This window comes from Nerophis ophidion, linkage group LG03 (genome assembly GCF_033978795.1).
Source record: "Nerophis ophidion isolate RoL-2023_Sa linkage group LG03, RoL_Noph_v1.0, whole genome shotgun sequence".
NCBI classification, from domain to species: Eukaryota; Metazoa; Chordata; class Actinopteri; order Syngnathiformes; family Syngnathidae; genus Nerophis; species Nerophis ophidion.
Genome location: NC_084613.1, coordinates 81,613,117 through 81,640,855, shown reverse-complemented (window position 1 = coordinate 81,640,855; position 27,739 = coordinate 81,613,117). Strand labels below are relative to the sequence as shown.

At 39.4% G+C, this 27,739-nt stretch overlaps 3 protein-coding genes across 3 annotated transcripts in view; 1 reads left to right on the top strand and 2 right to left on the bottom strand.

The window, feature by feature from the left end:
* Positions 1 to 2,270: 2,270 nt before the first annotated feature.
* LOC133550122 (axonemal dynein light intermediate polypeptide 1-like) lies at positions 2,271 to 20,963 on the bottom strand. The gene is made up of 7 exons (XM_061896202.1): positions 20,775 to 20,963; positions 20,620 to 20,706; positions 12,270 to 12,406; positions 12,029 to 12,198; positions 4,713 to 4,891; positions 4,372 to 4,536; positions 2,271 to 2,392 (listed from the first exon to the last, which is right to left on the bottom strand). The coding sequence occupies exons 2-7, from the start codon at positions 20,698 to 20,700 to the stop codon at positions 2,360 to 2,362; spliced, it is 765 nt and encodes a 254-aa protein (XP_061752186.1). The 5' UTR covers positions 20,701 to 20,706; positions 20,775 to 20,963; the 3' UTR covers positions 2,271 to 2,359.
* A 33-nt stretch (positions 20,964 to 20,996) lies between these two features.
* LOC133548863 (zona pellucida sperm-binding protein 4-like) lies at positions 20,997 to 27,040 on the bottom strand. Its single transcript, XM_061893799.1, has 5 exons — positions 26,868 to 27,040; positions 26,699 to 26,799; positions 25,419 to 25,494; positions 23,443 to 23,592; positions 20,997 to 21,089 (listed from the first exon to the last, which is right to left on the bottom strand). The coding sequence occupies exons 1-5, from the start codon at positions 27,021 to 27,023 to the stop codon at positions 20,997 to 20,999; spliced, it is 576 nt and encodes a 191-aa protein (XP_061749783.1). The 5' UTR covers positions 27,024 to 27,040.
* LOC133550121 (uncharacterized) overlaps positions 21,027 to 27,739 on the top strand; it is a 28,885-nt gene continuing 22,172 nt past the window's right edge. Inside the window, exon 1 of the mRNA XM_061896201.1 lies at positions 21,027 to 21,145. The gene's annotated coding sequence lies outside the window, so the exon portion shown is untranslated. The remainder of the gene's footprint in view (positions 21,146 to 27,739) is intronic.

Genomic DNA, 27,739 nt, shown 5'->3' with positions numbered 1-27,739 from the left:
AAAAGTTATGAACAGAATCGGTGACAAAGGACAGCCTTGGCGGAGTCCAACCCTCACTGGAAATGTGTCCGACTTACTGCCGGCAATGCGGACCAAGCTCTGGCACTGATCTTACAAAAAAAATCACACCATATTTTAAACCTGTTTAGACTTGAAACTGCTATCTTATGTACAGTTTTGTTATGAACTGATGGTTGGACTGTGGATTGTCTGTTATCTCCATGATAAAGAATGTGCACACCGTTGAACAATATGAGCCAGAAGTAGATTTTATCAGGAAGAAAGTACAACTTTAAAACTCCCAGTAAGCCAAGTGGCTCTAGTAATCGTGACAACTTTTAAAACAAAACATTTCATGCGTGTCATGTGTGACACACCTACACTGTGCTCACTGACTCACTTCAACGTCAGCTAGGACGCTCCGCGGCTCCCAGTCTCTGGAATACTCTCCCTGACCACCTGAGGGCACCACAGACTGTGAAAGCTTTAAAAAAAGGCTTAATATCTATTAGGCTGATCTAGTTTTTTGGGTTTTTTTTACTATTTATTTTAACTGTTGTGGGCAGCTATTTGTGGTTCAAGCTTTTGATTGCTTGATTGAAACTTTTATTAGTAAATTGCACAGTTCAGTACATACTCAGTACAATTGACCACTAAATGATAACACCCAAACAAGTTTTTCAACTTGTTTAAGTCCACGTAAATCAATTCATGGTTAACCGTTGTTTTGTTTTTGTTTTTTAAAATGCACTGTAGCACTTAGAGGTTGTTTGCTCAATGTAAAGTGCTTTTACAAATAAAATCTATTATAGTTGTAGGACGTATTTTCACTATGCAACTTGCACACGCCCCTCCTTAGCAACACTAAAACACAACACTGCCTGCGTCCACAACATTCTACACACACACCACAACCTTCTAATGAGAGCAAATATAAATAATACAGAGCATCCACAGAGGACTTTTCCACATTGTGTTATGTTACCGCCTTATTTTAAAATGGAATTATTACATTTTGGAACTCAATAATTCTACACACAATTCCCCATCATGACAATGTGGAAGGTGATTTCAAACACGTTTGTAAATGTATTTAAAAAATACATGTTCATAAGTATTCATAACCTTTGCTCAATACTAAGTTGATGCATCTTTGACAGCAATTACAAGTCATTTGGAAGACGATGCCACAAGCTTACCACACCTATCTTTGGGCACTTTCTCTCTTTCCTCTTTGCAACACCTCTCAAGCTCCATCATGTTGGATGAGGTTTTCATCCAGAATGTCTCTGTACATTGCTGCATTCATCTTTCCCTCTATCCTGACGAGTCTCCCAGTTTCCTGGCACTGAAAAACACCCCCACCACCATGCTTCACTGTAGGGATGGTATCCAAACATTCCTTGTCTTATCGGACCAGAAAATTTAGTTTCTCATTGTCTGAAAGTCTTTCAGATGCATTTTGGCAAACTTTTGACTAAGAAATGTCATCCTTCTGGCCACTTTTACCATGAATTGATTAACGTGGACCCCAACTTAAACAAGTTGAAAAACTTATTGGGGGGTTACCATTTAGTGGTCAATTGTATGGAATATCTACTGAACTGTGCGATCTACTAATAAAAGTTTAAATCAATCATGAGTTTGTCTTTCTGGAAGGTTCTCGTCTCTGACAGAGTGACCATGGTTTTGGTCACCTACCTGACTAGACTAAGATGAATGCAGCAATGCACATAGACATCCTGGATGAAAACCTGATGGAGCTAGAGAGGCGCTGCAAAGAGAAAAGAGAGAAAGTGCCCAAAGAAGGTGCCAGAAAGGTGCATCAACTAAGTACTGAGCAAAGACTGTCAATACATGTAATTTTTATTTTATTTACAGAAATTAAACAATAATAACAAACGCATTATTATCGGGTATTGTCTGTAGAATTTTAGAGAAAAAATGGATGTATTCTATTTTGAAATAAGGCTAATCCAAAAGAATATGTGGACAAGGTGTGCACTGTACGTGTAGTTATTAGCACTGCACGTGTAGTTATTAGCACTGTACGTGTAGTTATTAGCAGTGTACATGTAGTTAACTGTACATGTAGTTATTAGCAGTGTACATGTAGTTAACTGTACATGTAGTTATTAGCAAAGTACGTGTAGTTATTAAACACGCTTACTGAGTCACACTTGCTGCAGAAAGGTTTACAGCAGAAAAACACTTGAGTGGTCATCAAGTTAATCCCGTAGTTCTTGACTTGAATAAAGTTTACACAAGTCTTTTATGAAAAACATTTAATTTCAAATAAGTTAATACTCAACTAGAGTCATTCATGAAAAAATACATTTGACACTCCATAAGAGGGAAGTTATTTAGGCGTCACGATCCCCTCCAACTGGGCCTAAACGGGACATACAGAGAGTTAGTGTGAGCCATGAAGGTAAACATCATGTCATGTGACTACAATGAAGGTAAACATCATGTCATGTGACTACAATGAAGGTAAACATCATGTTATGTGACTACAATGAAGGTAAACATGTCATGTGACTACAATGAAGGTAAACATCAAGTCATGGGACTATAATGATGGTAAACATAATATCATGTGACTACAATGAAAGTAAACATCAATTAATGTGACGACAATGAAGGTAAACATTATGTCATGTGACGACAATGAAGGTAAACATCATGTCATGTGACTACAATGAAGGTAAACATGTCATGTGACTACAATAAAGGTAAACATAATATCATGTGACTACAATGAAGGTAAACATGTCATGTGACTACAATAAAGGTAAACATAATATCATGTGACTACAATGAAGGTGAACATCATGTCATGTGACTACAATGAAGGTAAACATGTCATGTGACTACAATGAAGGTAAACATCAAGTCATGGGACTATAATGATGGTAAACATAATATCATGTGACTACAATGAAAGTAAACATCAATTAATGTGACGACAATGAAGGTAAACATTATGTCATGTGACGACAATGAAGGTAAACATCATGTCATGTGACTACAATGAAGGTAAACATGTCATGTGACTACAATAAAGGTAAACATAATATCATGTGACTACAATGAAGGTAAACATGTCATGTGACTACAATAAAGGTAAACATAATATCATGTGACTACAATGAAGGTGAACATCATGTCATGTGATTACAATGAAGGTAAACATGTCATGTGACTATAATGAAGGTAAACATCAAGTCATGGGACTATAATGATGCAAACATAATGTCATGTGACTACAATGAAGGTAAAAATCAATTCATGTGACTACAATGAAGGTAAACATCAAGTCATGGGACTATAATGATGGTAAACATAATATCATGTGACTACAATGAAGGTAAACATCAATTAATGTGACGACAATGAAGGTAAACATTATGTCATGTGACTACAATGAAGGTAAACATCATGTCATGTGACTAGAATGAAGGTAAACATCATGTCATGTGACTATAATGAAGGTAAACATCATGTTATGTGACTAGAATGAAGGTAAACATCATGTCATGTTACTATAATGAAGGTAAACATGTTATGTGACTAGAATGAAGGTAAACATCATGTCATGTGACTACAATGAAGGTAAACATAATGTCATGTTACTACAATGAAGGTAAACATCATGTTATGTGACTAGAATGAAGGTAAACATCATGTCATGTGACTGTAATGAAGGTAAACATCATGTTATGTGACTAGAATGAAGGTAAACATCATGTCATGTTACTATAATGAAGGTAAACATGTTATGTGACTAGAATGAAGGTAAACATCGCGTCATGTGACTACAATGAAGGTAAACATCATGTCATGTGACTACAATGAAGGTAAACATCATGTCATGTGACTAGAATGAAGGTAAACATCATGTCATGTGACTACAAGGAAGGTAAATATAATGTCATGGGACTATAATGAAGGTAAATATCAAGTCATGTGACTACAATAAAAGTAAACATGTCATGTGACTACAATGAAGGTAAACATGTTATGGAACTATAATGAAGGTAAATATTAAGTCATGTGACTACAATGAAGGTAAACATCATATCATGGGACTATAATGAAGGTAAACATCATGTCATGTGACTATAATGAAGGTAAACATCATGTCATGTGACTACAATAAAGGTAAACATGTCATGTGACTACAATGAAGGTAAACATATCATGGGACTATAATGAAGGTAAACATCATGTCATGTGACTACAATAAAGGTAAACATGTCATGTGACTACAATGAAGGTAAACATCATATCATGGGACTATAATGAAGGTAACATGTCATGTGACTACAATAAAGGTAAACATCATGTCATGTGACTACAATGCATTACCTTCAGCTGCTGGTTGGTTCTCTTCAAGAACTGAATCTGCTCCGTATATTTCTTTTCTTGCACTTCATGTTTTTCTTCTTCTGTCTTTTCAATGGCGTCACATTTGGCCTTTTCATCCCGCAATTCTTTCTCCAGCTCCGTTTTATTCTTCTCCAACTCAGCTATCTGGGAATGAAAAGGATGGAAACTGACTTGACTTCACATCAGCTATCAAGTAGACAGTAGAGAAAACACTAAATCAGATATTGCTAGAATAGTTCCTAATCTAGTGGTCATTGACTTACTCAACTGCAGCAAGTACAAGGTTTAAGGGGTGTTTGCACAATCAATCTAGGATATACCCTTTTCTCCATGTCCACTTTGTCCTGTTCAGCCTGCAAAGCTTTCCTCATGCCAAAAACAACACTGCTCTCATAGAAGGTCTGGTACGCGGCGATAGTCATCTGGATCTCGTCTCTGACCCGCAACAGCAAGTGACCCCTCTCCGCACAATTGATGGTCACCTGTCTGATCAGTTCATCTTGGAGAGAGAAGAGCGGCTTAGTTCCCACAACTTTAGTTCCCTCCAGCCTGAGCTCCTTCACACCACTAGTGAAAGAAGGCCGGCGACCAGGTTAGGTTAGTTACTTTACTAGTAGTAAACTTGTTTTGCAGCCAGCAAGATCAGGACATCCATTGAAACATAGAGAGAAAGTCACATCTTAGCTATGCAATACAAAGACCTAACAGATAAACATTGCCAAGATCACAAAATAGTACTCCAAGTTCCCCATAAAAACAGGGTCAAGAAGGGGGCGTGGCTTGTATAGGATTATTAAGACTACAGGATACATTTTTTTTTTTTGAATACAAAATAACAAAACAATAGTGGGCTATCCCCTAGTTAAAGGCATACTGAAATGAGATTTTCTTATTCAAACGGGGATAGCAGGTCCATTTTATGTATCATACTTGATCATTTCGCGATATCGCCATATTTTTGCAGAAAGGATTTAGTAGAGAACATCGACGATAAAGTCCGCAACTTTTGGTCGCTAATAAAAAAGCCTTGCCTGTACCGGAAGTAGCAGACGATGTGCGCGTGACGTCACGGCTTGTGGAGCTCCTCACATCCTCACATTGTTAACAATCATGGCCACCAGCAGCTAGAGCGATTCGGACCGAGAAAGCGACAATTTCCCCATTAATTTGAGCGAGGATGAAAGATTTGTGGATGAGGATAGTGAGAGTGAAGGACTAGAAGAAAAAGAAAAAAAAATACGAGGGCATTGGGAGCGATTCAGATGTTATTAGACACATTTACTAGGATAATTAAGGCCACCAGCAGCTAGAGCGATTCGGACCGACAAAGCGACGATTTCCCCATTAATTTGAGCGAGGATGAAATATACGTGGATGCGGATAGTGAGAGTGAAGGACTAGAACATGGGTGTCAAACTCTGGCCCGCCCGTGTAATATCATTTGGCCCTTGAGGCAATATCAAATTAACATTAGAGCTGGCCCGCCGCTGTAACACCACATTCACCACTAATACTCATACTCGTCAACCCTCCCGATTTTCCCGGGAGACTCCCGAAGTTCAGTGTCCCTCCCGAATTTCCACCCGGACAATGATATTGGGGGCGGGCCGTAAAAGCACTGCCTTTGGCGTTCTTTACATGTCGCCACGTCCGCTTTTCCTCCATACAAACAGCGTGCCGGCCCACTCACATAATATATGCGGCTAATACACACACACAAGTGTATGCAAGGCATACTTAGTAAACAGCCATACAGGTCACACTGAGGGTGGCCGTATAAACAACTTTAACACTGTTACAAATATACGCCACACTGTGAACCCACAGCAAACAAGAATGACAAACACATTTCGGGAGAACATCCGCACCTTAACACAACATAAACACAATCGAACAAATATTCAGAACCCCTTGCATCACTAACTCTTCCGGGAGGCTACAATTATACACCCCCGCTACCACCAAACCCCGCCCCAACTCAAACCCGCCGCCGAAAAGAGGCGTTCAATTTGTATTTTTATTGTATTTGATATGCCATTGATGTTTTTTTTATTATTATTATTTAAAACTCGATTATGCATATCACTATAAAGTTATATAAGCCTTGCTTGGTCAATATTCAATGCAAAACTTGTTTGGGTCCCTATTAAAGGATTACTTTGTTCAACCTCGGCCCGCGGCTTTGTTCAGTTTTAAATTTTGGCCCGCTCTGTATTTGAGTTTGACACCCCTGGACTAGAAAAAAGAAAACAAACAAAAAAAGACGAGGGCAGTGGGAGCGATTCAGATGTTATTAGACACATTTACTAGGATAATTCTGGAAAATCCCTTATCTGCTTATTGTGTTACTAGTGTTTTAGTGAGATTATATGGTCGTACCTGAAAGTCGGAAGGGTGTGGCCACGGGTGTGGTGACCGCCAGTGTCTCCGAGGGAAGCCACGAGATTTATTTTTTTTCCCTCCACGGTGTAGGCATCCGACGGTCGGTGGCGGGCGGTGGGAGGAGGCAAGAGAGTCCGCAGCTGCAGGAGGAACGACGCAAACTCTCCGCGTTTGCTCATGTCAACGGTAAGAGCCGAATGTAAACAAGGAAACACCGGCTGTGTTTGTGTTGCTAAATGCGGCCGCAATACACCGCTTCCCACTTACATCTTTCTTCTTTGACGTCTCCATTATTAATTGAACAAATTGCAAAAGATTCAGCAACACAGTTGTCCAGAATACTGTTTAATTATGCGACTAAAGCAGACGACTTATAGCTGGGATCGGTGCTGGATCAAAATGTCCGCTACAATCCGTGACATCACGCGCACACGTCATCATGCCGCGACGTTTTCAACAGGACACTTCCCGCGAAATTTAAAATTGCAATTTAATAAACTAAAAAGGCCGTATTGGCATGTGTTGCAATGTTAATATTTCATCATTGATATATAAACTATCAGACTGTGTGGTCGGTAGTAGTGGGTTTCAGTAGGCCTTTAAATATTTGCCTAACTTGGACAAGAATTAGACTCACTTTTCCTCACTCTTCACACAATGTCTGACATTACTGCTGCCATCATAAATATATCTTTCATACGTCTGTCCGGTTAAGCACCCTTTAGTTTCGTCATTGACATTTTACAAGCTAGTAAAATGTAAAAATGTAAATATGTAAAAAAAAAAAAAAAAAAGAAAAGTCCACTGCTCATTTTGTTATTTTTTTCCCGTTTTTTATCCTCCATTGTTTTCATTTTGTTACAATGGCTGTTAAGGCTACCGCACTGTATTGGATTAGGCTTGCTCTTGTTTATTTTGCATATTTGAAATAAAAATACATCAAATCAAAAATACTTTATCTATTCTGTTAATTCTACATTTGGAAAAACTGCCAGTACAAGATGCCTAAACATCTACTAAACATGTGATTTTAACTGAATGGAAAAAGACTGAAAATAAGCCGGGGGTTTAGGGCGGTGTCCTGGTGGGGTGACAAGGAGGTACGGGGGGCTGTTTTAGTGTCTAAAGAATTGAAAAATGATGGAGAGAGTTGGCATAAATACATATCCCATTAATCCAAATGAATCACTATGTCTGTTTCTATGTTATTTAGTCACTACAGTAGTTATGTACACATCCACAGGAACCACATGGGTTAGCCCACTCTATACAGTATTTACAACCTTACTAGTCTTCACTTTACAGCCACAGATGGTTCATCTACTTATTGACATTATTTACACGTTACTTTTGTCTTTTTCAGACACTATGTTATTTAGTCACTACAACTTGTGTCCACATCCACAGGAACCACATGGGTTAGCCTACTCTATACGGTATTCACAAACTTACTCGTGTTCACTTCACAGCCACAGATGGTTCACCTACTTATTGATATTATATACACATTACTTTTGTCTGTTTCAGTCACTATGTTATTTAGTCACTACAACTTGTGTTCACATCCACAGGAACCACATGGGTTAGTCTACTCTACACAGTACTTACTACCTTACTTGTGTTCACATTATAGCCACAGATGGTTTATCTACTTGTTGACATTATTTACACATTACTTTTGTCTGTTTCAGTCACTATGTTATTTAGTCACTACAACTTGTGTCCACATCCACAGGAACAACATGGGTTAGCCTACTCTATACGGTATTCACAAACTTACTCGTGTTCACTTCACAGCCACAGATGGTTCACCTACTTATTGATATTATATACACATTACTTTTGTCTGTTTCAGTCACTATGTTATTTAGTCACTACAACTTGTGTCCACATCCACAGGAACCACATGGGTTAGCCTACTCTATACGGTATTCACAAACTTACTCGTGTTCACTTCACAGCCACAGATGGTTCATCTACTTATTGATATTATATACACATTACTTTTGTCTGTTTCAGTCACTATGTTATTTAGTCACTACAACTTGTGTTCACATCCACAGGAACAACATGGGTTAGCCTACTCTATACAGTATTTACAACCTTTCTATTGTTCACTTCACAGCCACAGATGGTTCATCTACTTATTGACATTATATACACATGACTTTTGTCTGTTTTAGTCAATGTTATTTAGTCACTACAACTTGTGTTCACATCCACAGGAACCACATGGGTTAGCCTATTCTATACAGTATTTACAACCTTACTCGTGTTCACTTCACAACCACATATGGTTCATCTACTTATTAACATTATATACACATTACTTTTGTCTGTTTTAGTCACTATGTTATTTAGTCACTACAACTTGTGTTCACATCCACAGGAACCACATGGGTTAGCCTACTCTATACAGTATTTACAACCTTTCTAGTGTTCACTTCACAGCCACAGATGGTTCATCTTCTTATTGACATTATTTACACGTTACTTTTGTCTGTTTAAATCACTATGTTGTTTCGTCACTACAGTAGCTATGTTCACATCCACAGGAACCACATGGGTTAGTCTACTCTAAACAGTATTTACAACCTTACTACTGTTTACTTTACAGCCACAGATGGTTCATTTACTTATTGACATTATTTACACGTTACTTTTGTCTGTTTCAGTCACTATGTTGTTTCGTCACTACAGTAGCTATGTTCACATCCACAGGAACCACATGGGTCAGTCTACTCTAAACAGTATTTACAACCTTACTAGTGTTTACTTTACAGCCACAGATGGTTCATTTACTTATAGACATTATTTACGCATTACTTTGTCGGTTTCAGTCACTATGTTATTTAGTCACTACAACTTGTGTTCACATCCACAGGAACCACATGGGTTAGCCTACTCGATACAGTTTTTACAACCTTTCTAGTGTTCACTTAACAGCCACAGATGGTTCATCTTCTTATTGACATTATTTACACGTTACTTTTGTCTGTTTCAGTCACTATGTTGTTTCGTCACTACAGTAGTTATGTTCACATCCACAGGAACCACGTGGGTTAGTCTACTCTAAACAGTATTTACAACCTTACTAGTGTTCACTTCACAGCCACAGATGGTTCATCTACTTATTGACATTATTGACACATTACTTTTGTCTGTTTCAGTCACTATGTTGTTTCGTCACTACAGTAGCTATGTTCACATCCACAGGAACCACATGGGTTAGTCTACTCTAAACAGTACTTATAACCTTACTAGTGTTTACTTTACAGCCACAGATGGTTCATTTACTTATAAACATTATTTACGCGTTACTTTGTCGGTTTCAGTCACTATAACTTGTGTTCACATCCACAGGAACCACATGGGTTAGTCTACTCTAAACAGTATTTACAACCTTACTAGTGTTTACTTTACAGCCAGAGATGGTTCATTTACTTATAGACATTATTTACACATTACTTTGTCGGTTTCAGTCACTATGTTGTTTCGTCACTACAGCAGCTATGTTCACATCCACAGGAACCACATGGGTCAGTCTACTCTAAACAGTATTTACAACCTTACTAGTGTTTACTTTACAGCCAGAGATGGTTCATTTACTTATAGACATTATTTACACATTACTTTGTCGGTTTCAGTCACTATGTTGTTTCATCACTACAGCAGCTATGTTCACATCCACAGGAACCACATGGGTCAGTCTACTCTAAACAGTATTTACAACCTTACTAGTGTTTACTTTACAGCCACAGATGGTTCATCTTCTTATTGACATTATTTACACGTTACTTTTGTTTGTTTCAGTCACTATGTTGTTTCGTCACTACAGTAGCTATGTTCACATCCACAAGAACCACATGGGTTAGTCTACTCTAAACAGTACTTACAACCTTACTAGTGTTTACTTTACAGCCACAGATGGTTCATTTACTTATAAACATTATTTACGCATTACTTTGTCGGTTTCAGTCACTATGTTATTTAGTCACTACAGCAGCTATGTTCACATCCACAGGAACCACATGGGTCAGTCTACTCTAAACAGTATTTACAACCTTACTAGTGTTTACTTTACAGCCACAGATGGTTCATTTACTTATAAACATTATTTACGAATTACTTTGTCGGTTTCAGTCACTATGTTATTTAGTCACTACAACTTGTGTTCACATCCACAGGAACCACATGGGTTAGCCTACTCTATACAGTATTTACAACCTTTCTAGTGTTCACTTAACAGCCACAGATGGTTCATCTTCTTATTGACATTATTTACACGTTACTTTTGTCTGTTTCAGTCACTATGTTGTTTCGTCACTACAGTAGTTATGTTCACATCCACAGGAACCACGTGGGTTAGTCTACTCTAAACAGTATTTACAACCTTACTAGTGTTCACTTCACAGCCACAGATGGTTCATCTACTTATTGACATTATTGACACATTACTTTTGTCTGTTTCAGTCACTATGTTGTTTCGTCACTACAGTAGCTATGTTCACATCCACAGGAACCACATGGGTTAGTCGACTCTAAACAGTACTTACAACCTTACTAGTGTTTACTTTACAGCCACAGATGGTTCATTTACTTATAAACTTTATTTACGCATTACTTTGTCGGTTTCAGTCACTATGTTGTTTCGTCACTACAGAAGTTATGTTCACATCCACAGGAACCACATGGGTTAGCCTACTCTATACAGTATTTACAACCTTACTAGTGTTCACTTCACAGCCACAGATGGTTCACCTACTTATTGACATTATATACACATTACTTTTGTCTCTTTCAGTCACTATGTTATTTAGTCACTACAACTTGTGTTCACATCCACAGGAACCACGTGGGTTAGCCTACTCTATACAGTATTCACAACCTTTCTAGTGTTCACTTAACAGCCACAGATTGTTCATCTACATATTGACATTATTTACACATTACTCTGCTTCATTTACACATTACTTTGGCAATTTTGCTTTGATGCCTCTTGATTGGTCCGCTGCTGCATGCCGTCAATCATTGTCACGTCGGCAAAAAAAGCGGCGGCTGTACGCCTGGCACGAGTGTTGGACTTTACTCTATTGAATCGTGTCACATAATTTTTGGACTTTTTAAAAAAGATAGGGTTTTTTTTTATTTTATTGTTGTCAGATGACATTGCCCCCCTATTCCATGTCAGTCAATTGCCAAAGTGTACCTTTTCATGGACATATTTTGCAGTAGGACACATCTTGATCCTTACCAAAGCACTGTGTATAAAGCTCTCTTCGCACAGGGCAGATTCCGGTCTCTATGGCACGCCGTTGCTGCAGCTTCCTGTCCAATAGTTCCTCAAGGTTAACCACGTCCGCTCGGGTGCACGGTGCACTGGACACCTGCTGCACCCACAGTTGGTTCCCCTCCATCCATTCCCTGCAGCGCACAAGAGTGAGATATTGCGTGTAGAATGGCTGCATATGCTATGGAAAGTGTGTACACAGTACCTGGGTGGGAAGATGAGGTTGAGTATGTCCTCATTTTGTTGCCTGGTGGCTTCCGCTGCGGATGACTTGGCTTTAGGAGGTGGCGGCACGGGGGAGTCAGCATGCGGCTGAGAGCTCACTTTAAAAGGTCGGCCCCCCTATGTGAATATATTTTTTTTAACAGTTAAACAGGGTTTTAAACCAGTTGGGGAAAACTACTGCATATTTTGTGGTGTTTTCTGCTCACTCCAGACTTGCTGTAGGAAATAAAAATCAGTCCAAAGACATGCACCTGGGGATAGGTTGATTGGCAACACTAAATTGGCCCTAGTGTGTGAATGTGAGTGTGAATGTTGTCTGTCTATCTGTGTTGGCCCTGCGATGAGGGGGCGACTTGTCCAGGGTGTACCCCGCCTTCCGCCCGATTGTAGCCGAGATAGGCGCCAGCGCCCCCCGCGACCCCAAAAGGGAATAAGCGGTAGAAAATGGATGGATGGATAAAAATCAGTTTTACCTTTAAAATTAATTGAAAAGGTTTGTGTTTATTTCTGTCATCTGCTGTACATTTTGAAAAGCATGCTGTTTTGTAACCTAAAGAGTCAGATTGCATTGTTTTTGTAGTTTTATTGAACTAGATTTCTACGTGTTACTGTATTGTAAGTAGGTTATAAATGATAAATGGGTTGTACTTGTATAGCGCTTTTCTACCTTCAAGGTACTCAAAGCGCTTTGACACTACTTCCACATTTACCCATTCACACACACATTCACACACTGATGGAGGGAGCTGCCATGCAAGGCGCCAACCAGCACCCATCAGGAGCAAGGGTGAAGTGTCTTGCTCAGGACACAACGGACGTGACGAGGTTGGTTCTAGGTGGGATTTGAACCAGTGACCCTCGGGTTGCGCACGGCCACTCTTCCACTGCGCCACGCCGTCCCTTAGGTTAGGTGGGTAAAACTTGTTTTTGTGTGTACTTCTCAGGCACTTTGCCACAAATTGTGTTTAAATGGGGCGGTTGGTAGAGCGGCCGTGCCAGCAACTTGACAGTTGCAGGTTCGATTCCCACTTCCGCCATCCTAGTCACTGCCGTTGTGTCCTTGGGCAAGACACTTTACCCACCTGCTCCCAGTGCCACCCACACTTGGTTAAATGTAACTTAAATATTGGGTTTCACTATGTAAAGTGAGTCACTAGAGAAAAGCGCTATATAAATATACTTCACTTCAAGTGAGTTACATAACCTATTTTTATGGACTTGCCTCTATGTGATGGTAAGTTCCTGTTATAAGCTGTTTATACAGCAGTGGTTCTCAACATTTTTTCAGTGATGTACCCCCTGTGAACATTTTTTTTTTAAATCAAGTACCCCCTAATCAGAGCAAAGCATTTTTGGTTGAAAAAAAAAAGAGATAAAGAAGTAAAATACAGCACTATGTCATCAGTTTCTGATTTATTACATTGTATATCAGTGCAAAAATATTGCTCATTTGTAGTGGTCTTTTTTTTTTTACTATTTGGGAAAAAAGATATAAAAATAACTAAAAAGTTGTTGAATAAACAAGTGATTCAATTATAAATAAAGATTTCTACACATAGAAGTAATCATGTTGTTATTTTTAGAATAATTTAAAAAATGTTCATGTATCCTTTGGCATACCTTCAAGTACCCCCAGGGGTACGCGTACCCCCATTTGAGAACCACTGTTATAGAGCAGTGGTTCTCAAATGGGGGTACGTGTACCCCTGGGGGTACTTGAAGGTATGCCAAGGGGTACGTGAGATTTTTACAAAAATTTCTAAAAATAGCTACATTTCAAAAATCCTTTATGAATATATTTATTGAATAACACTTCGACAAAATAGGAATAAGTTCATAAACTGTGAAAAGAAATACAACAATGCAATATTCAGTGTTGACAGCTAGATTTTTTGTGGACATGTTCCATAAATATTGATGTTAAATATTTCTTTTTTTGTGAAGAAATGTTTAGAATGAAGTTGATGAATCCAGATGGATCTCTATTACAATCCCCAAAGAGGGCACTTTAAGTTGATGATTACTTCTATGTGTAGAAATCTTTATTTATAATTGAATCACTTGTTTATTTTTCAACAGGTTTTCAGTTATTTTTATATCTTTTTTTCCAAATAGTTCAAGAAAGACCACTATAAATGAGCAATATTTTCCACTGTTATACAATTTAATTAATCAGAAACTGATGACATAGTGCTGTATTTTACTTCTTTATCTCTTTTTTCAACCAATAATGCTTTGCTCTGATTAGGGGGGTACTTGAATTAAAAAAAAAATGTTCACAGGGGGTACATCACTGAAAAAAGGTTGAGAACCACTGTTAAAGAGTATATGCCCTGTGTAACTGTTGCGACTAATAATTATAATTTGTTTTATTTCTCTAAAAACAGAATAAGTTAAGTTCACAAAAGGGGAATTTAAATCAAAATGTATAGAAGTTCATAAGAAGGCTTTATTTAAGTTACTATGGTTAAAAATGTAATTTCATGCCTTTTTGTTGGGTTTGTGGGCATGTGTTTGTTTTGAAGTGTCTCGATTGGTCTGTGAACGGATATAAGGAAGCTACTTCCGGGCATGAGGAAAATCTGTTTGATGCAATGAGAAGGGATAAAGAGAGCGACTGATGGTTACAAGGACTAAAAAGTGTCACAAGGACTTACAGCGTTTGGGCCACAAGAGCCAGATCACAATTTCCTCCTAAAAGAAGCATGCAGGCTAACAAGTTTTCACGGTGAATTGAAGGGAAAGGAAGCCTTCAATAAATCAGTCAAAGAAAGCCATTGTGTCAGTGCTATGTGGAGGGAGTTACACCCTGAGCTTTTATTCTGAAGGCGCTAAGACCGGAAGTGGTGACACGTTGTGGTGGAGCGCCGTTTTGAAAACAAAAGAAATAAAGTGCTCCTCGTCTTTATTCCACATAAATCAGAAGACAGTAGCAAGATGAAATAAGTCTTCGTGTTTTCTGACAAGACGAAACTCTGCCGTTGCAAGCTGCGGCTAACTGAGATGAAGCTAGCTGACTCTCCGAACTTTACGGTGATTTAACGTCTTTCTTTTGCGAGGCCTTGGTCTGCCAATGTAACTAAGGGTTTATATATGTCGCCTATACGGTATACAACGACAAAATAACAAACACGAAAGCTCCAGTTTTACACGAGCGCCACTTCACCACAACGTGTCACCACTTCCGCTCGGTGCGCCTTCAAAATAAGAGCTCAAGGCAAATACTGTAAAACAGGGTTCACCAACCTTTTTGAAACCAAGAGCTACTTCTTGGGTACTGATTAATGCGAAGGGCTACCAGTTTGATACACACTTAAATAAATTGCCAGAAATAGTCAATTTGCTCAATTTACCTTTAATAAATAAATCTACATATATATATAAAAAAAATTGGTATTTCTGTCTGTCATTCCGCCGTACATTTTTTTTCCTTTGACGGAAGGTTTTTTTGTAGAGAATACATGATGAAAAAAAAACTTAATTGAACGGGTTAAAAGAGGAGAAAACACGAAAAAAATTACAATTAAATTTTGAAACATAGTTTATCTTCAATTTCGACTCTTTAAAATTCAAAATTCAACCCCAAAAAAGAAGAGAAAAACTAGCTCATTCAAATATTTTTGAAAAAATTAAAAGAATAATTTATGGAACATCATTAGTAATTTTTCCTGATTAAAATTAATTTTAGAATGCTGATGACATGTTTTAAATAGGTTAAAATCCAATCTGCACTTTGTTAGAATATAAAACAAATTGGACCAAGCTATATTTCTAACTAAGACAAATCATTATTTCTTCTAGATTTTCCAGAACAAAAATTTCAAAACAAATGCTAAAGACTTTGAAATAAGATTCAAATTTGATTCTACTGATGTTCTTGATTAACCAGAATACTGTTTTTGAATTTTAATCATAATAAGTTTGAAGAAATATTTCACAAATATTCTTTTTCCAAAAAACAGAAGCTAAATGAAGAATTAAATTAAAATGTATTTATTGCTCTTTACAATAAAAAAAAAAAATGTACTTGAACATTGATTTCAATTGTCAGGAAAGAAGAGGAAGGAATTTAAAAGGTAAAAAGGTATATGTGTTTCAAAATCCTAAAATCATTTTTAAGGTTGTATTTTTCTCTCTAAAATTGTCTTTCTGAAAGTTATAAGAAGCAAAGTAAAACAAAAAAAAATGAATTTATTTAAACAAGTGAAGACCAAGTCTATAAATATTTTCTTGGATTTTCAAATTCTATTTGAGTTTTGTCTCTCTTAGAATTAAAAATGTCAAGCAAAGCGAGACCAGCTTGCTAGTAAATAAATACAATTAAAAAAATAGAGGCAGCTCACTGGTAAGTGCTGCTATTTGAGCTATTTTTAGAATACCACGTTGGTGACCTTCTGCTGTATAACAGCTTATAACAGGAACGTAACATCACAAAGAGGTTACAGTACCTACTGTATTTCCTTGAATTGCCGCCGGGGCGCGAATTAATTTAAAGACCTACTGAAAGCCACTACTATCGACCACGCAGTCTGATAGTTTATACATCAATGATGAAATATTAACATTGCAACACATGCCAATACGGCCTTTTTAGTTGACTAAATTACAATTTTAAATTTCCCGCGGAGTTTCTTGTTAAAAATGTCGCGGAACGATGACGCGTGTTTGTGACGTCTCGGGCTGGAGGGGACATATTAGCCCAGCACCACACACGGCTCAAAGTCGTCTCTTTTCATCTCATAATTACACAGTAATTTGGACATCTGTGTTGCTGAATCTTTTGCAATTTGTTCAATTAATAATGCAGACGTCAAAGAAGAATGCTGTTGGTGGAAAGCAGTGAATTGCAGCTGCCTTTAGCCACCGAAACACAGCCTGTGTTTCTTTGTTGTGAAGCTTTAACACAGAGCGGTCAAGCGAACATGTTTGTCTACGTCAACCAGCAAGTTTTTGGATGGGAAAATTGTGATATTAGGTCGGCTCTTACCGGAGACTTCAGTGGATTATGCGACTTCGTCCTGCAGCTCAAAAAGGCAGCTGTGATCTTGGCTCTTCCATTGGCTTCTCTGGGAGATACCGCCGTTCACCGCAGCCATCCGACTTTAAGGTATGACTTTACAATCTCACTAAAACACTATTAAAACAATAAGCAGATAAGGGATCTTCCAGGATTACTCTAGTAAATGTGTCTAATTACATCTGAAACGGTCCCACTGTTGCCGCTTTTTATTTTTTTTGTGTGCTTCACTCTAACTTTCCTCATCCACCAATCTTTCATTCTCCCTCAAATTAATGGGGAAATTGTCGCTTTCTTGGTCCGGATAGCTTTTGCTGCTGGAGGCCCACATTATAAACAATGTGAGGAGCCCTCACACCGGTGATGTCACGAGCAAATCGTCTGCTACTTCCGGTACTTCCAGGCTTTTTTATTAGCGACCAAAAGTTGCGAACTTTATCGTCGATGTTCTCTACTAAATCCTTTCAGCAAAAATATGGCAATATCGCGAATTGATCAAGTATGACACATAGAATGGACCTGCTATCCCCGTTTAAATAAGAAAATCAACCCACTACTACCCACCATGCAGTCTGATAGTTTATATATCAATGATGAAATATTAACATTGCAACACATGCCAGTACGGCCGGTTTAGTTTACTAAATTGCAATTTTAAATTTCCCGCGGAGTTTCTTGTTTAAAACGTCGAGGAATGATGACGCGTGCGCGTGATGTCACGGACTGTCAGGAAAAAATTAACCCAGCACCACTCGCGGCTAAAAGTCGTCTCTTTTCATCGCGCAATTAAACAGAATTCTGGACATCTGTGTTGCTGAATCTTTTGCAATTTGTTTAATTAATAATGGAGAAGTCAAAGTAGAAAGATGGCGTTGGGAAGCTTTAGCCTTTAGCCACTCAAACACACGGTGATTCCTTGTTTAAAATTCCTGGAGGTGAAGCTTTACTATGGATCAGAGCGGTCAAGCGAACATGGTTCCCGACCACTTGTCAACCGGCAGGTTTCGGTGAGAAAATTGTGGTAAAAAGTCGCCTCTTACCGGAGATCAGCTGAGCTTGCGCCGTCCATGCAGCTGCCGTCGACTTCCCTCAAACACTGGCGTCAAGTCACCCGTGTACACACCCCTCCGGCTATCAGGTACTATTTAATCTCACTAAAACACTAGCAACACAATAGAAAGATAAGGGATTTCCCAGAATTATCCTAGTAAATGTGTCTAAAAACACCTGAATCCGTCCCAATGAAATCGCCTTTTTTTTTTTACTTTATTTTTTTTTTTTCTAGTTCTTTTGCTATCAATATCATCATCCACAAATCTTTCATCCTCACTCAAATTAATGGGGAAATTGTCATTTTCTCGGTCCGAATAGCTCTTGCCGCTGGAGGCTCCCATTAAAAAAACAATGTGAGGACGTGAGGAGCCCTCACCCTTGTGACGTCATCGTCTGCGACAAGGCTTTTTTATTAGCGACCAAAAGTTGCGAACTTTATCGTGGATGTTCTCTACTAAATCCTTTCAGCAAAAATATGGCAATATCGAGAAATGATCAAGTATGACACATAGAATGGACCTGCTATCCCCGTTTAAATAAGAACATCTCATTTCAGTAGGCCTTTAAAACCTCTTCTCACTCCTGCGCTTACCAAAGGCATACGGTAAAAGTAAGCATGCGCTCATAATTTTAAAACCTCTTCTCACTTACCAAAGGTATGCAGTACAAATTTGAGTGTGATGTAAGCTTGGACCTTAAATCCTACTGAATAGCTCTTCATCTTCTTCCCTTTTATGCGATTTCAAATTACCGGTATTGGAGTCAGCCTCGTGCATTTTGAAAATGATGACAGGGGAAGTGTCACTCGTGACGTCACGAATTTGACCGGGCACCAGGGGGCGCTCCACAAACCACGTTAAACCCAGATTCCGATCTAACAAAGGTCTTAACTCATTCTCTTTCTATGCCACATCAATGTGGAATGCACTCCCAACAGGTATAAAAGTAAGTGCATCTCTATATTCCTTCAAAACCGATCTAAAACAACACCTCCAGGCAACTTCAACACTTTACTAATACCCTCCTCCATTCACATCCCATCTCCCCGGATTATAAACAACTCAAATGTACTTCTAATGTATATACTTGTTATTATGCTATGTGAACTCACTATGTTCTCTGCTGGCTGTACATATCCTACTAAATAAGACCTACACTGTTTCAATGTCCACATTTCTCTGTTGATGACTGAAGTACCCCGAAAGGGAATAAGCGGTAGGAAATGGATGGATGGATGGATGGAGTACGGATATCAACCAAAGCTCTTCATCCCACCCCCCGGATTGTAAATAATGTAATGTACATTCTATAATGATTAACTTGTGTGATGACTGTATTATGTTGATAGTATATATTTGTACCATGAATTGATTAACGTGGACCCCGACTTAAACAAGTTGAAAAACTTATTCGGGTTTTACCATTTAGTGGTCAATTGTACGGAATATGTACTGAACTGTGGGGACATATTAGCCCAGCACCACACACGGCTCAAAGTCGTCTCTTTTCATCGCATAATTACACAGTAATTTGGACATCTGTGTTGCTGAATCTTTTGCAATTTGTTCAATTAATAATGGAGACGTCAAAGAAGAATGCTGTTGGTGGAAAGCAGTGAATTGCAGCTGCCTTTAGCACCGAAACACAGCCGGTGTTTCTTTGTTTGTTGTGAAGCTTTAACACAGAGCGGTCAAGCGAACATGTTTGTCTACGTCAACCAGCAAGTTTTTGGATGGGAAAATTGTGATATTAGGTCGGCTCTTACCGGAGACTTCAGTGGATTATGCGACTTCCTCCTGCAGCTCAAAAAGGCAGCTGTGATCTTGGCTCTTCCATTGGCTTCTCTGAGAGACACTGCCGTTCACCGCAGCCATCCGACTTTCAGGTATGACTTTAAAACCTCACTAAAAAACTATTAAAACAATAGGCAGATAAGGGATCTACCAGAATTATCCCAGTAAATGCGTCTAATTACATCTGAAGCGGTCCCACTGCCGCCGCTTTTTTTTTGGTGCTTCACTCTAACTTTCCTCATCCACAAACCTTTCATTCTCGCTCAAATTAATGACTGTGCAATCTACTAACAAAAGTATCAATCAATCAATCAAAAAAAAAAAAAAGGCGCTAATTATTTTGGAAAGCGAGTTTGACCCGGCAGTAATTCAAGGCAGGCGCATACTATATGCCCTGCGGCAATTCAAGGAAATACGGTATATTCTTATTGGCGTATGGAGCCCAACTAAACATAAAGTCAACTCACCTTTGAAGATTTCTTGTCTGTGGTTTTGCTGATTAAAACTGGGGTCTCATATTTGAGGAGCGTCTCGGGGGGTTCGAACATGGTGCCCTAAAAGCATCAATGGTACACCTAAAAACATCAGTCATACATCTAAAAAAAAAAAAAATCAATAATACATTTCAAGCGGAAGGTCCAGCAACGAGTTGGTTCCGACTTCGTAACTCAAAGAGAAAATGTCCATGAAAAAAGTCTCATTTTGGCCAGCGTCCACTCGTCTAAAGGCGTCAGTCACCCTTGCCGCCCGCTCGAGAGTGAAGTGTTTGAAATATGAGATCATACAAAGCGGCAGTGACCGTGACGTCATTACTAACCGACGACGTCATTACTAATCGACCGCGTCATCGGACGCGACGAAGCGTTGCCCCCCCTCCCGCCAAACCGAGCTTCTTCCAGCTGTTAGCAATGTTGATAACCTTATGGCGGGCTTTCTCCTGCAAGCCCAACACAAGTCTGAAAATAAAGATGATAAAGACGCCACGGAGTGACGGTAACGGAGCACTTTGTGGTATTGACGCCGACATGTTTTGTCGTAGTTAGCCGCGCTAGCACACGTCATGCTAGCTAATGCAGCGCCTCGTGTGGTCGGAGCGCGCATTGCAGGCCAGCTTGGATCTTAACCATCCATTTACAAACCCCGTTTCCATATGAGTTGAGAAATGGTGTTAGATGTAAATATAAACGGAATACAATGATTTGCAAATCATTGTCAACCCATATTGTGAAGTGAAGTGAAGTGAATTATATTTATATAGCGCTTTTCATAGTGAAACCCAATATCTAAGTTACATTTAAACCAGTGTGGGTGGCACTGGGAGCAGGTGGGTAAAGTGTCTTGCCCAAGGACACAACGGCAGTGACTAGGATGGCGGAAGCGGGAATCGAAACTGCAACCCTCAAGTTGCTGGCACGGCCACTCTACCAACCGAGCTATACATATTGATGACACCCAACTCTACATGCCCCTAAAGCTGACCAACACGCCGGATTGTAGTCAGCTGGAAGCGTGTCTTAATGAAATTAAACAATGGATGTCCGCTAACTTTTTGCAACTCAACGCCAAAAAAACGGAAATGCTGATTATCGGTCCTGCTAGACACCGAACTCTATTTAATAATACAACTCTAACATTTGACAACCAAACAATTAAACAAGGCGACACGGTAAAGAATCTGGGTATTATCTTCCACCCAACTCTCTCCTTTGAGTCACACATTAAAAGCGTTACTAAAACGGCCTTCTTTCATCTCCGTAATATCGCTAAAATTCGCTCCATTCTGTCCACTAAAGACGCTGAGATCATTATCCATGCGTTTGTTACGCCTCGTCTCGATTACTGTAACGTATTATTTTCGGGTCTCCCCATGTCTAGCATTAAAAGATTACAGTTGGTACAAAATGCGGCTGCTAGACTTTTGACAAGAACAAGAAAGTTTGATCACATTACACCTGTACTGGCTCACCTGCACTGGCTTCCTGTGCACTTAAGATGTGACTTTAAGGTTTTACTACTTACGTATAAAATACTACACGGTCTAGCTCCATCCTATCTTGCCGATTGTATTGTACCATATGTCCCGGCAAGAAATCTGCGTTCAAAAGACTCCGGCTTATTAGTGATTCCCAAAGCCCAAAAAAAGTCTGCGGGCTATAGAGCGTTTTCCGTTCGGGCTCCAGTACTCTGGAATGCCCTCCCGGTAAAAGTTCGAGATGCTACCTCAGTAGAAGCATTTAAGTCTCACCTTAAAACTCATTTGTATACTCTAGCCTTTAAATAGACTCCCTTTTTAGACCAGTTGATCTGCCGTTTCTTTTCTTTTTCTTCTATGTCCCACTCTCCCCTTGTGGAGGGGGTCCGGTCCGATCCGGTGGCCATGTACTGCTTGCCTGTGTATCGGCTGGGGACATCTCTGCGCTGCTGATCCGCCTCCGCTTGGAATGGTTTCCTGCTGGCTCCGCTGTGAACGGGACTCTCGCTGCTGTGTTAGATCCGCTTTGGACTGGACTCTCGCGACTGTGTTGGATCCATTATGGACTGAACTTTCACAGTATCATGTTAGACCCGCTCGACATCCATTGCTTTCCTCCTCTCTAAGGTTCTCATAGTCATCATTGTCACCGACGTCCCACTGGGTGTGAGTTTTCCTTGCCCTTATGTGGGCCTACCGAGGATGTGGTAGTGGTTTGTGCAGCCCTTTGAGACACTAGTGATTTAGGGCTATATAAGTAAACATTGATTGATTGATATTCAGTTGAATATGCTACAAAGACAACATATTTGATGTTCAAACTGATAAACTTTTTTTTTTTTGCAAATAACCATTAAAGGCCTACAGAAATTAGATTTTCTTATTCAAACGGGGTCCATTCTATGTGTCATACTTGATCATTTCGCGATATTGCCATATATTTGCTGAAAGGATTTAGTAGAGAACATCGACGATAAAGTTCGAAACTTTTGGTCGCTAATAAAAAAGCCTTGCCTGTACCGGAAGTAGCAGACGATGTGCGCGTGACGTCACGGCTTGTGGAGCTCCTCACATCCTCACATTGTTAACAATCATGGCCACCGGCAGCTAGAGCGATTCGGACCGAGAAAGTGACAATTTCCCCATTAATTAGACCCACTCGACATCCATTGCTTTCGGTCCCTTGGGGGGAGGTTGCCCACATACGCGGTCCTCTCCAAGGTTTCTCATAATCATCATTGTCACAAGCACAACATAATTCTCCCTGTGTGTAACTTTTTCATAAAAATCAACTTTTAATGACAACACCTTTGGTAACATTGATGTTTATTTCAAACAAGGAGCAAATATTTGTTGTTGTGCGACTCCACACTTCAGTTCCTCTCAATATACTGAATCTCCAAACTGGTAACCAAAGCGCCCGCCTGCTCATTGGTCTTTTGGAAAGTGGCACTGCCAAGGTCCCTGACTGTGTAGGAAACAAGACACATGTGATTGCGTGCCAGCTTTTACCGTTAGTTTTTAGGTCCACACATACATAACACATCATATCTGAACTCTTGTATATTGTAAATCAGGGGTCACCAACGCGGTGCCCGTGGGCACCATGTCGCCCGCTGGCCTGTTCTAAAAATAGGTCAAATAGCAGCACTTACCAGTGAGCTGCCTCTATTTTTTTAAATGTTATTTATTTACTAGCAAGCTGGTTTCGCTTTGCTCGACATTTTTAATTCTAAGAGAGACAAAAGTCAAATAGAATTTGAAAATCCAAGAAAATATTTTAAAGACTTGGTCTTCACTTGTTTAAAAAAAATTTAAAAATTGTTTTACTTTGCTTCTTATAACTTTCAGAAAGACAATTTCAGAGAAAAAATACAAGCTTAAAAATGATTTTAGGATTTTTAAACACATATACCTTTTTCCCTTTTAAATTCCTTCCCCTTCTTTCCTGAAATTGTAAATCAATGTTCAAGTATTTTTTTTTTATTGTAAAGACTAATAAATACATTTTAATTAATACTAATAAATGCATTTTTTAATGAGCGCCATAGCTCGGTTGGTAGAGTGGCCGTGCCAGCAACTTGAGGGTTGCAGGTTCGATTCCCGCTTGTGCCATCCTAGTTACTGCTGTTGTGTCCTTGGGCAAGACACTTTACCCACTTCCTCCCAGTGCCACCCACACTGGTTTAAATGTAACTTAGATATTGGGTTTCACTATGTAAAGCGCTTTGAGTCACTTGAGAAAAGCGCTATATAAATATAATTCAATTCAAAAAAATGTATTTCTTAATTTTAGCTTCTGTTTTTTCGACGAAGAATATTTGTGAAATATTTCTTCAAACTTATTATGATTAAAATTCAAAAAAAAATTATAGTAAATCTAGAAAATCTGTAGAATCAAATTTGAATCTTATTTCAAAGTCTTTTGAATTTCTTTTAAAAATTTTGGTCTGGAAAATCTAGAAGAAATAAGGATTTGTCTTAGTTAGAAATATAGCTTGGTCCAATTTGTTATATATTCTAACAAAGTGCAGATTGGATTTTAACCTATTTAAAACATGTCAGCAAAATTCAAAAAATAATCTTAATCAGGATAAATTACAAATGATGTCCCATAAATTATTTGTTTTAATTTTTTCAAAAAAGATTCGAATTAGCTAGTTTTTCTCTTCATATTTTCGGTTGAATTTTGAATTTCAAAGAGTCGAAATTGAAGATAAACTTTGTTTCAAAATAAAACATTTTTTGTGTTTTCTCCTCTTTTAAACTGTTCAATTAAGTGTTTTTTTTCATCATTTATTTTATATTATATATATTTTATAAAATTAATCTTAATCAGGAAAAATTACTAATGATGTTCCATAAATTATTTTTTTAATTTTTTCAAAAAGATTCGAATAAGCTAGTTTTTCTCTTCATATTTTTCGGTTAAATTTTGAATTTTAAAGAGTCGAAATTGAAGATAAACTATGTTTCAAAATAAAAAACATTTTGTGTTTTCTCCTCTTTTAAACTGTTCAAATAAGTGTTTTTTTTCATCATTTATTTTCTATAAAAAAAAACCTTCCTTAAAAGGAAAAAAAATGTACGACGGAATGACAGACAGAAATACCCATTTTTTTATATATATATATAGATTTATTTATAATGTTATAAATTGAGCAAATTGGCTATTTCTGGCCATTTATTTAAGTGTGTATCAAACTGGTAGCCCTTCGCATTAATCGGTTCCCAAGAAGTAGCTCTTGGTTTCAAAAAGGTTGGTGACCCCTGTTCTAAATGATTTGCACTTACGCTTCCGGAAGCACCTGGGATGACAGGTGTTTTCGGCTGACGGCTGACAAACAGATGCGTAGCAGTGGATGTACACCTGGAGGAGAGTAAAAATATGTTGTTTTCTCTATCATGTCATTTATTTGCACAAATGCGTTTTAGTAAAGTAATAACTGTAAATACATTAACACATGTGGTTTAGATGCAACTGCAAATCAGCTTTACTGATACCACATCAGTTTTTATGGGCAGTGCTTGTTGTTGTAAAAAATGTCTTGTTCAATACCTGGTGGTATCAGCCATTTAAAAAGTAATTATAGCCTCTTAGAGCAGAGTCCCCAAACTGGAGAAATTCAGGAGAATGGTTGGAAAATCGGGAGGGTTGGCAAGTATGAGTATTAGCGGCGAATGCAGTGTTAGTATAGTACCGGCGGGCCAGCTCTAATGTTAATTTGATATTGCCTCAAGGGCCAAATGAAATTGCACCCCGGGCCAGAGTTTGACACCCATCCTATAAATTATTTTTAATCTTAATTATAGTAATAATAAGTCCATCCATCCATCCATCATCTTCCGCTTATCCGAGGTCGGGTCGCGGGGGCAGCAGCCTAAGCAGGGAAGCCCAGACTTCCCTATCTCCAGCCACTTCGTCCAGCTCTTCCCGGGGGATCCCGAGGCGTTCCCAGGCCAGCCGGGAGACATAGTCTTCCCAACGTGTCCTGGGTCTTCCCCGTGGCCACCTACCAGCTGGACGTGCCCTAAACACCTCCCTAGGAAGGCGTTCGGGTGGCATCCTGACCAGATGCCCGAACCACCTCATCTGGCTCCTCTCGATGTGAAGGAGCAGCGGCTTTACTTTGAGATCCTCCCGGATGGCAGAGCTCCTCACCCTATCTCTAAGGGAGAGACCCAAACTCATTTCGGCCGCTTGTACCCGTGATCTTATCCTTTCGGTCATGACCCAAAGCTCATGACCATAGGTGAGGATGGGAACGTAGATCGACCGGTAAATTGAGAGCTTTGCCTTCCGGCTCAGCTCCTTCTTCACCACAACGGATCGATACAACGTCTGCATTACTGAAGACGCCGCACCGATCCGCCTGTCGATCTCACGATCCACTCTTCCCTCACTCGTGAACAAGACTCCTAGGTACTTGAACTCCTCCACTTGGGGCAGGGTCTCCTCCCCAACCCGGAGATGGCACTCCACCCTTTTCCGGGCGAGAACCATGGACTCGGACTTGGAGGTGCTGATTCTCATTCTCATTAATAATAAGTATAGTAATAAAAAACCCACATACTGATATTGGCTGTCCCTGGTAATCGCACCACGCAGTCCAATAGCAACTTCATAGGAGGCCGACATCCAGTTCTCATATATGACCACATCAGGAGCCTCCTCCTGCAGAAGATTTACAGCATTACAAGTTTTTTTTTCCGAATGAAAGTAATAAATCAGATCTGCCTCACCGTCACGGCAGTGCCACAGGCAGTGATGGGGAACTGGTAGATGGCAAAAGCTGAAGTGGTGTCAACTGTGCTGCATCCTAGCCCGTTTTCATTGAATGAGATGGACTCTAGGTTGATATTTGGCAGGGTGACTTCTCTGGCCACCACCACTATCATCTGGCCGTCCTTGGTGCACTGAAGAGTGACTGAAGAGAGCAATTTTATTGACCTGACTATATACAGTAAGCCAGGGGTGCCCATTACGTCGATCACGAGCTACCAGTCGACCGCGGGGGGTGTGTCAGTCGATCTCCAGCCAGGCTTTTAAAAAAAAATAGACCTAAAAATGAGTGATCATCAATCTTCACCAAGACGTCACTTAAATGACATTCACGGTACCGGAGGGTCTTGTGAGATGACGCTGGCTGCTGCAAGATCATTATTATGAAAATATGACCGAGAGGAAGGCGAGAAACACTTTTTATTTCAACAGACTCTCGCGCCGTACCTTCCGTCAAAACTCTAAAGGCCGACTGCACATTTCCTATCTTCACAATAAAAGCCCTGCTTCATGCTGCCTGCGCTAACTAAATACAGAGTCTCGGAAAACTGGCGTGCACAAGCGATCCCTCAGAAAGCTGGCGTGCACAAGTGATGTGCACGCCAGCTTTCTGAGACTCTTATTTTGTTAGCGCGGGCCGCATGAAGCAGGGCTTTTATTGTGAAGACAGGAAATGTGGAGTCGGCCTTTAGAGTTTTGACGGAAGGGACGGCGCGAAAGTCTGTTGAAATAAAAAGTGTTTCTCGCCTTCCTCTCTGTCATTTTTTCATAATAATGAACTGGCAGCAGCCGGCGTCATCTCACAAGACCCTCGGGTGCCGTGAATGTCAAT

What these genes read in the sequence shown, in the direction of transcription:
- LOC133550122 (XM_061896202.1), bottom strand. Translation starts at nt 20,700, where the DNA reads ATGTTCGAACCCCCCGAGACGCTCCTCAAATATGAGACCCCAGTTTTA. An exon ending in CAGACAAGAAATCTTCAAAG is followed by an intron (nt 12,407 to 20,619) that starts GTGAGTTGACTT and finishes ATATTCACATAG; the next exon opens with GGGGGCCGACCTTTTAAAGT. An exon ending in AAGTGGACATGGAGAAAAGG is followed by an intron (nt 4,537 to 4,712) that starts GTATATCCTAGA and finishes TTTCATTCCCAG; the next exon opens with ATAGCTGAGTTGGAGAAGAA.
- LOC133548863 (XM_061893799.1), bottom strand. Translation starts at nt 27,023, where the DNA reads ATGATAGTGGTGGTGGCCAGAGAAGTCACCCTGCCAAATATCAACCTA. An exon ending in ACCAGGGACAGCCAATATCA is followed by an intron (nt 25,495 to 26,698) that starts GTATGTGGGTTT and finishes ACTCTCCTCCAG; the next exon opens with GTGTACATCCACTGCTACGC. An exon ending in TGTTTGAAATAAACATCAAT is followed by an intron (nt 21,090 to 23,442) that starts GTTACCAAAGGT and finishes TTGGGCTTGCAG; the next exon opens with GAGAAAGCCCGCCATAAGGT.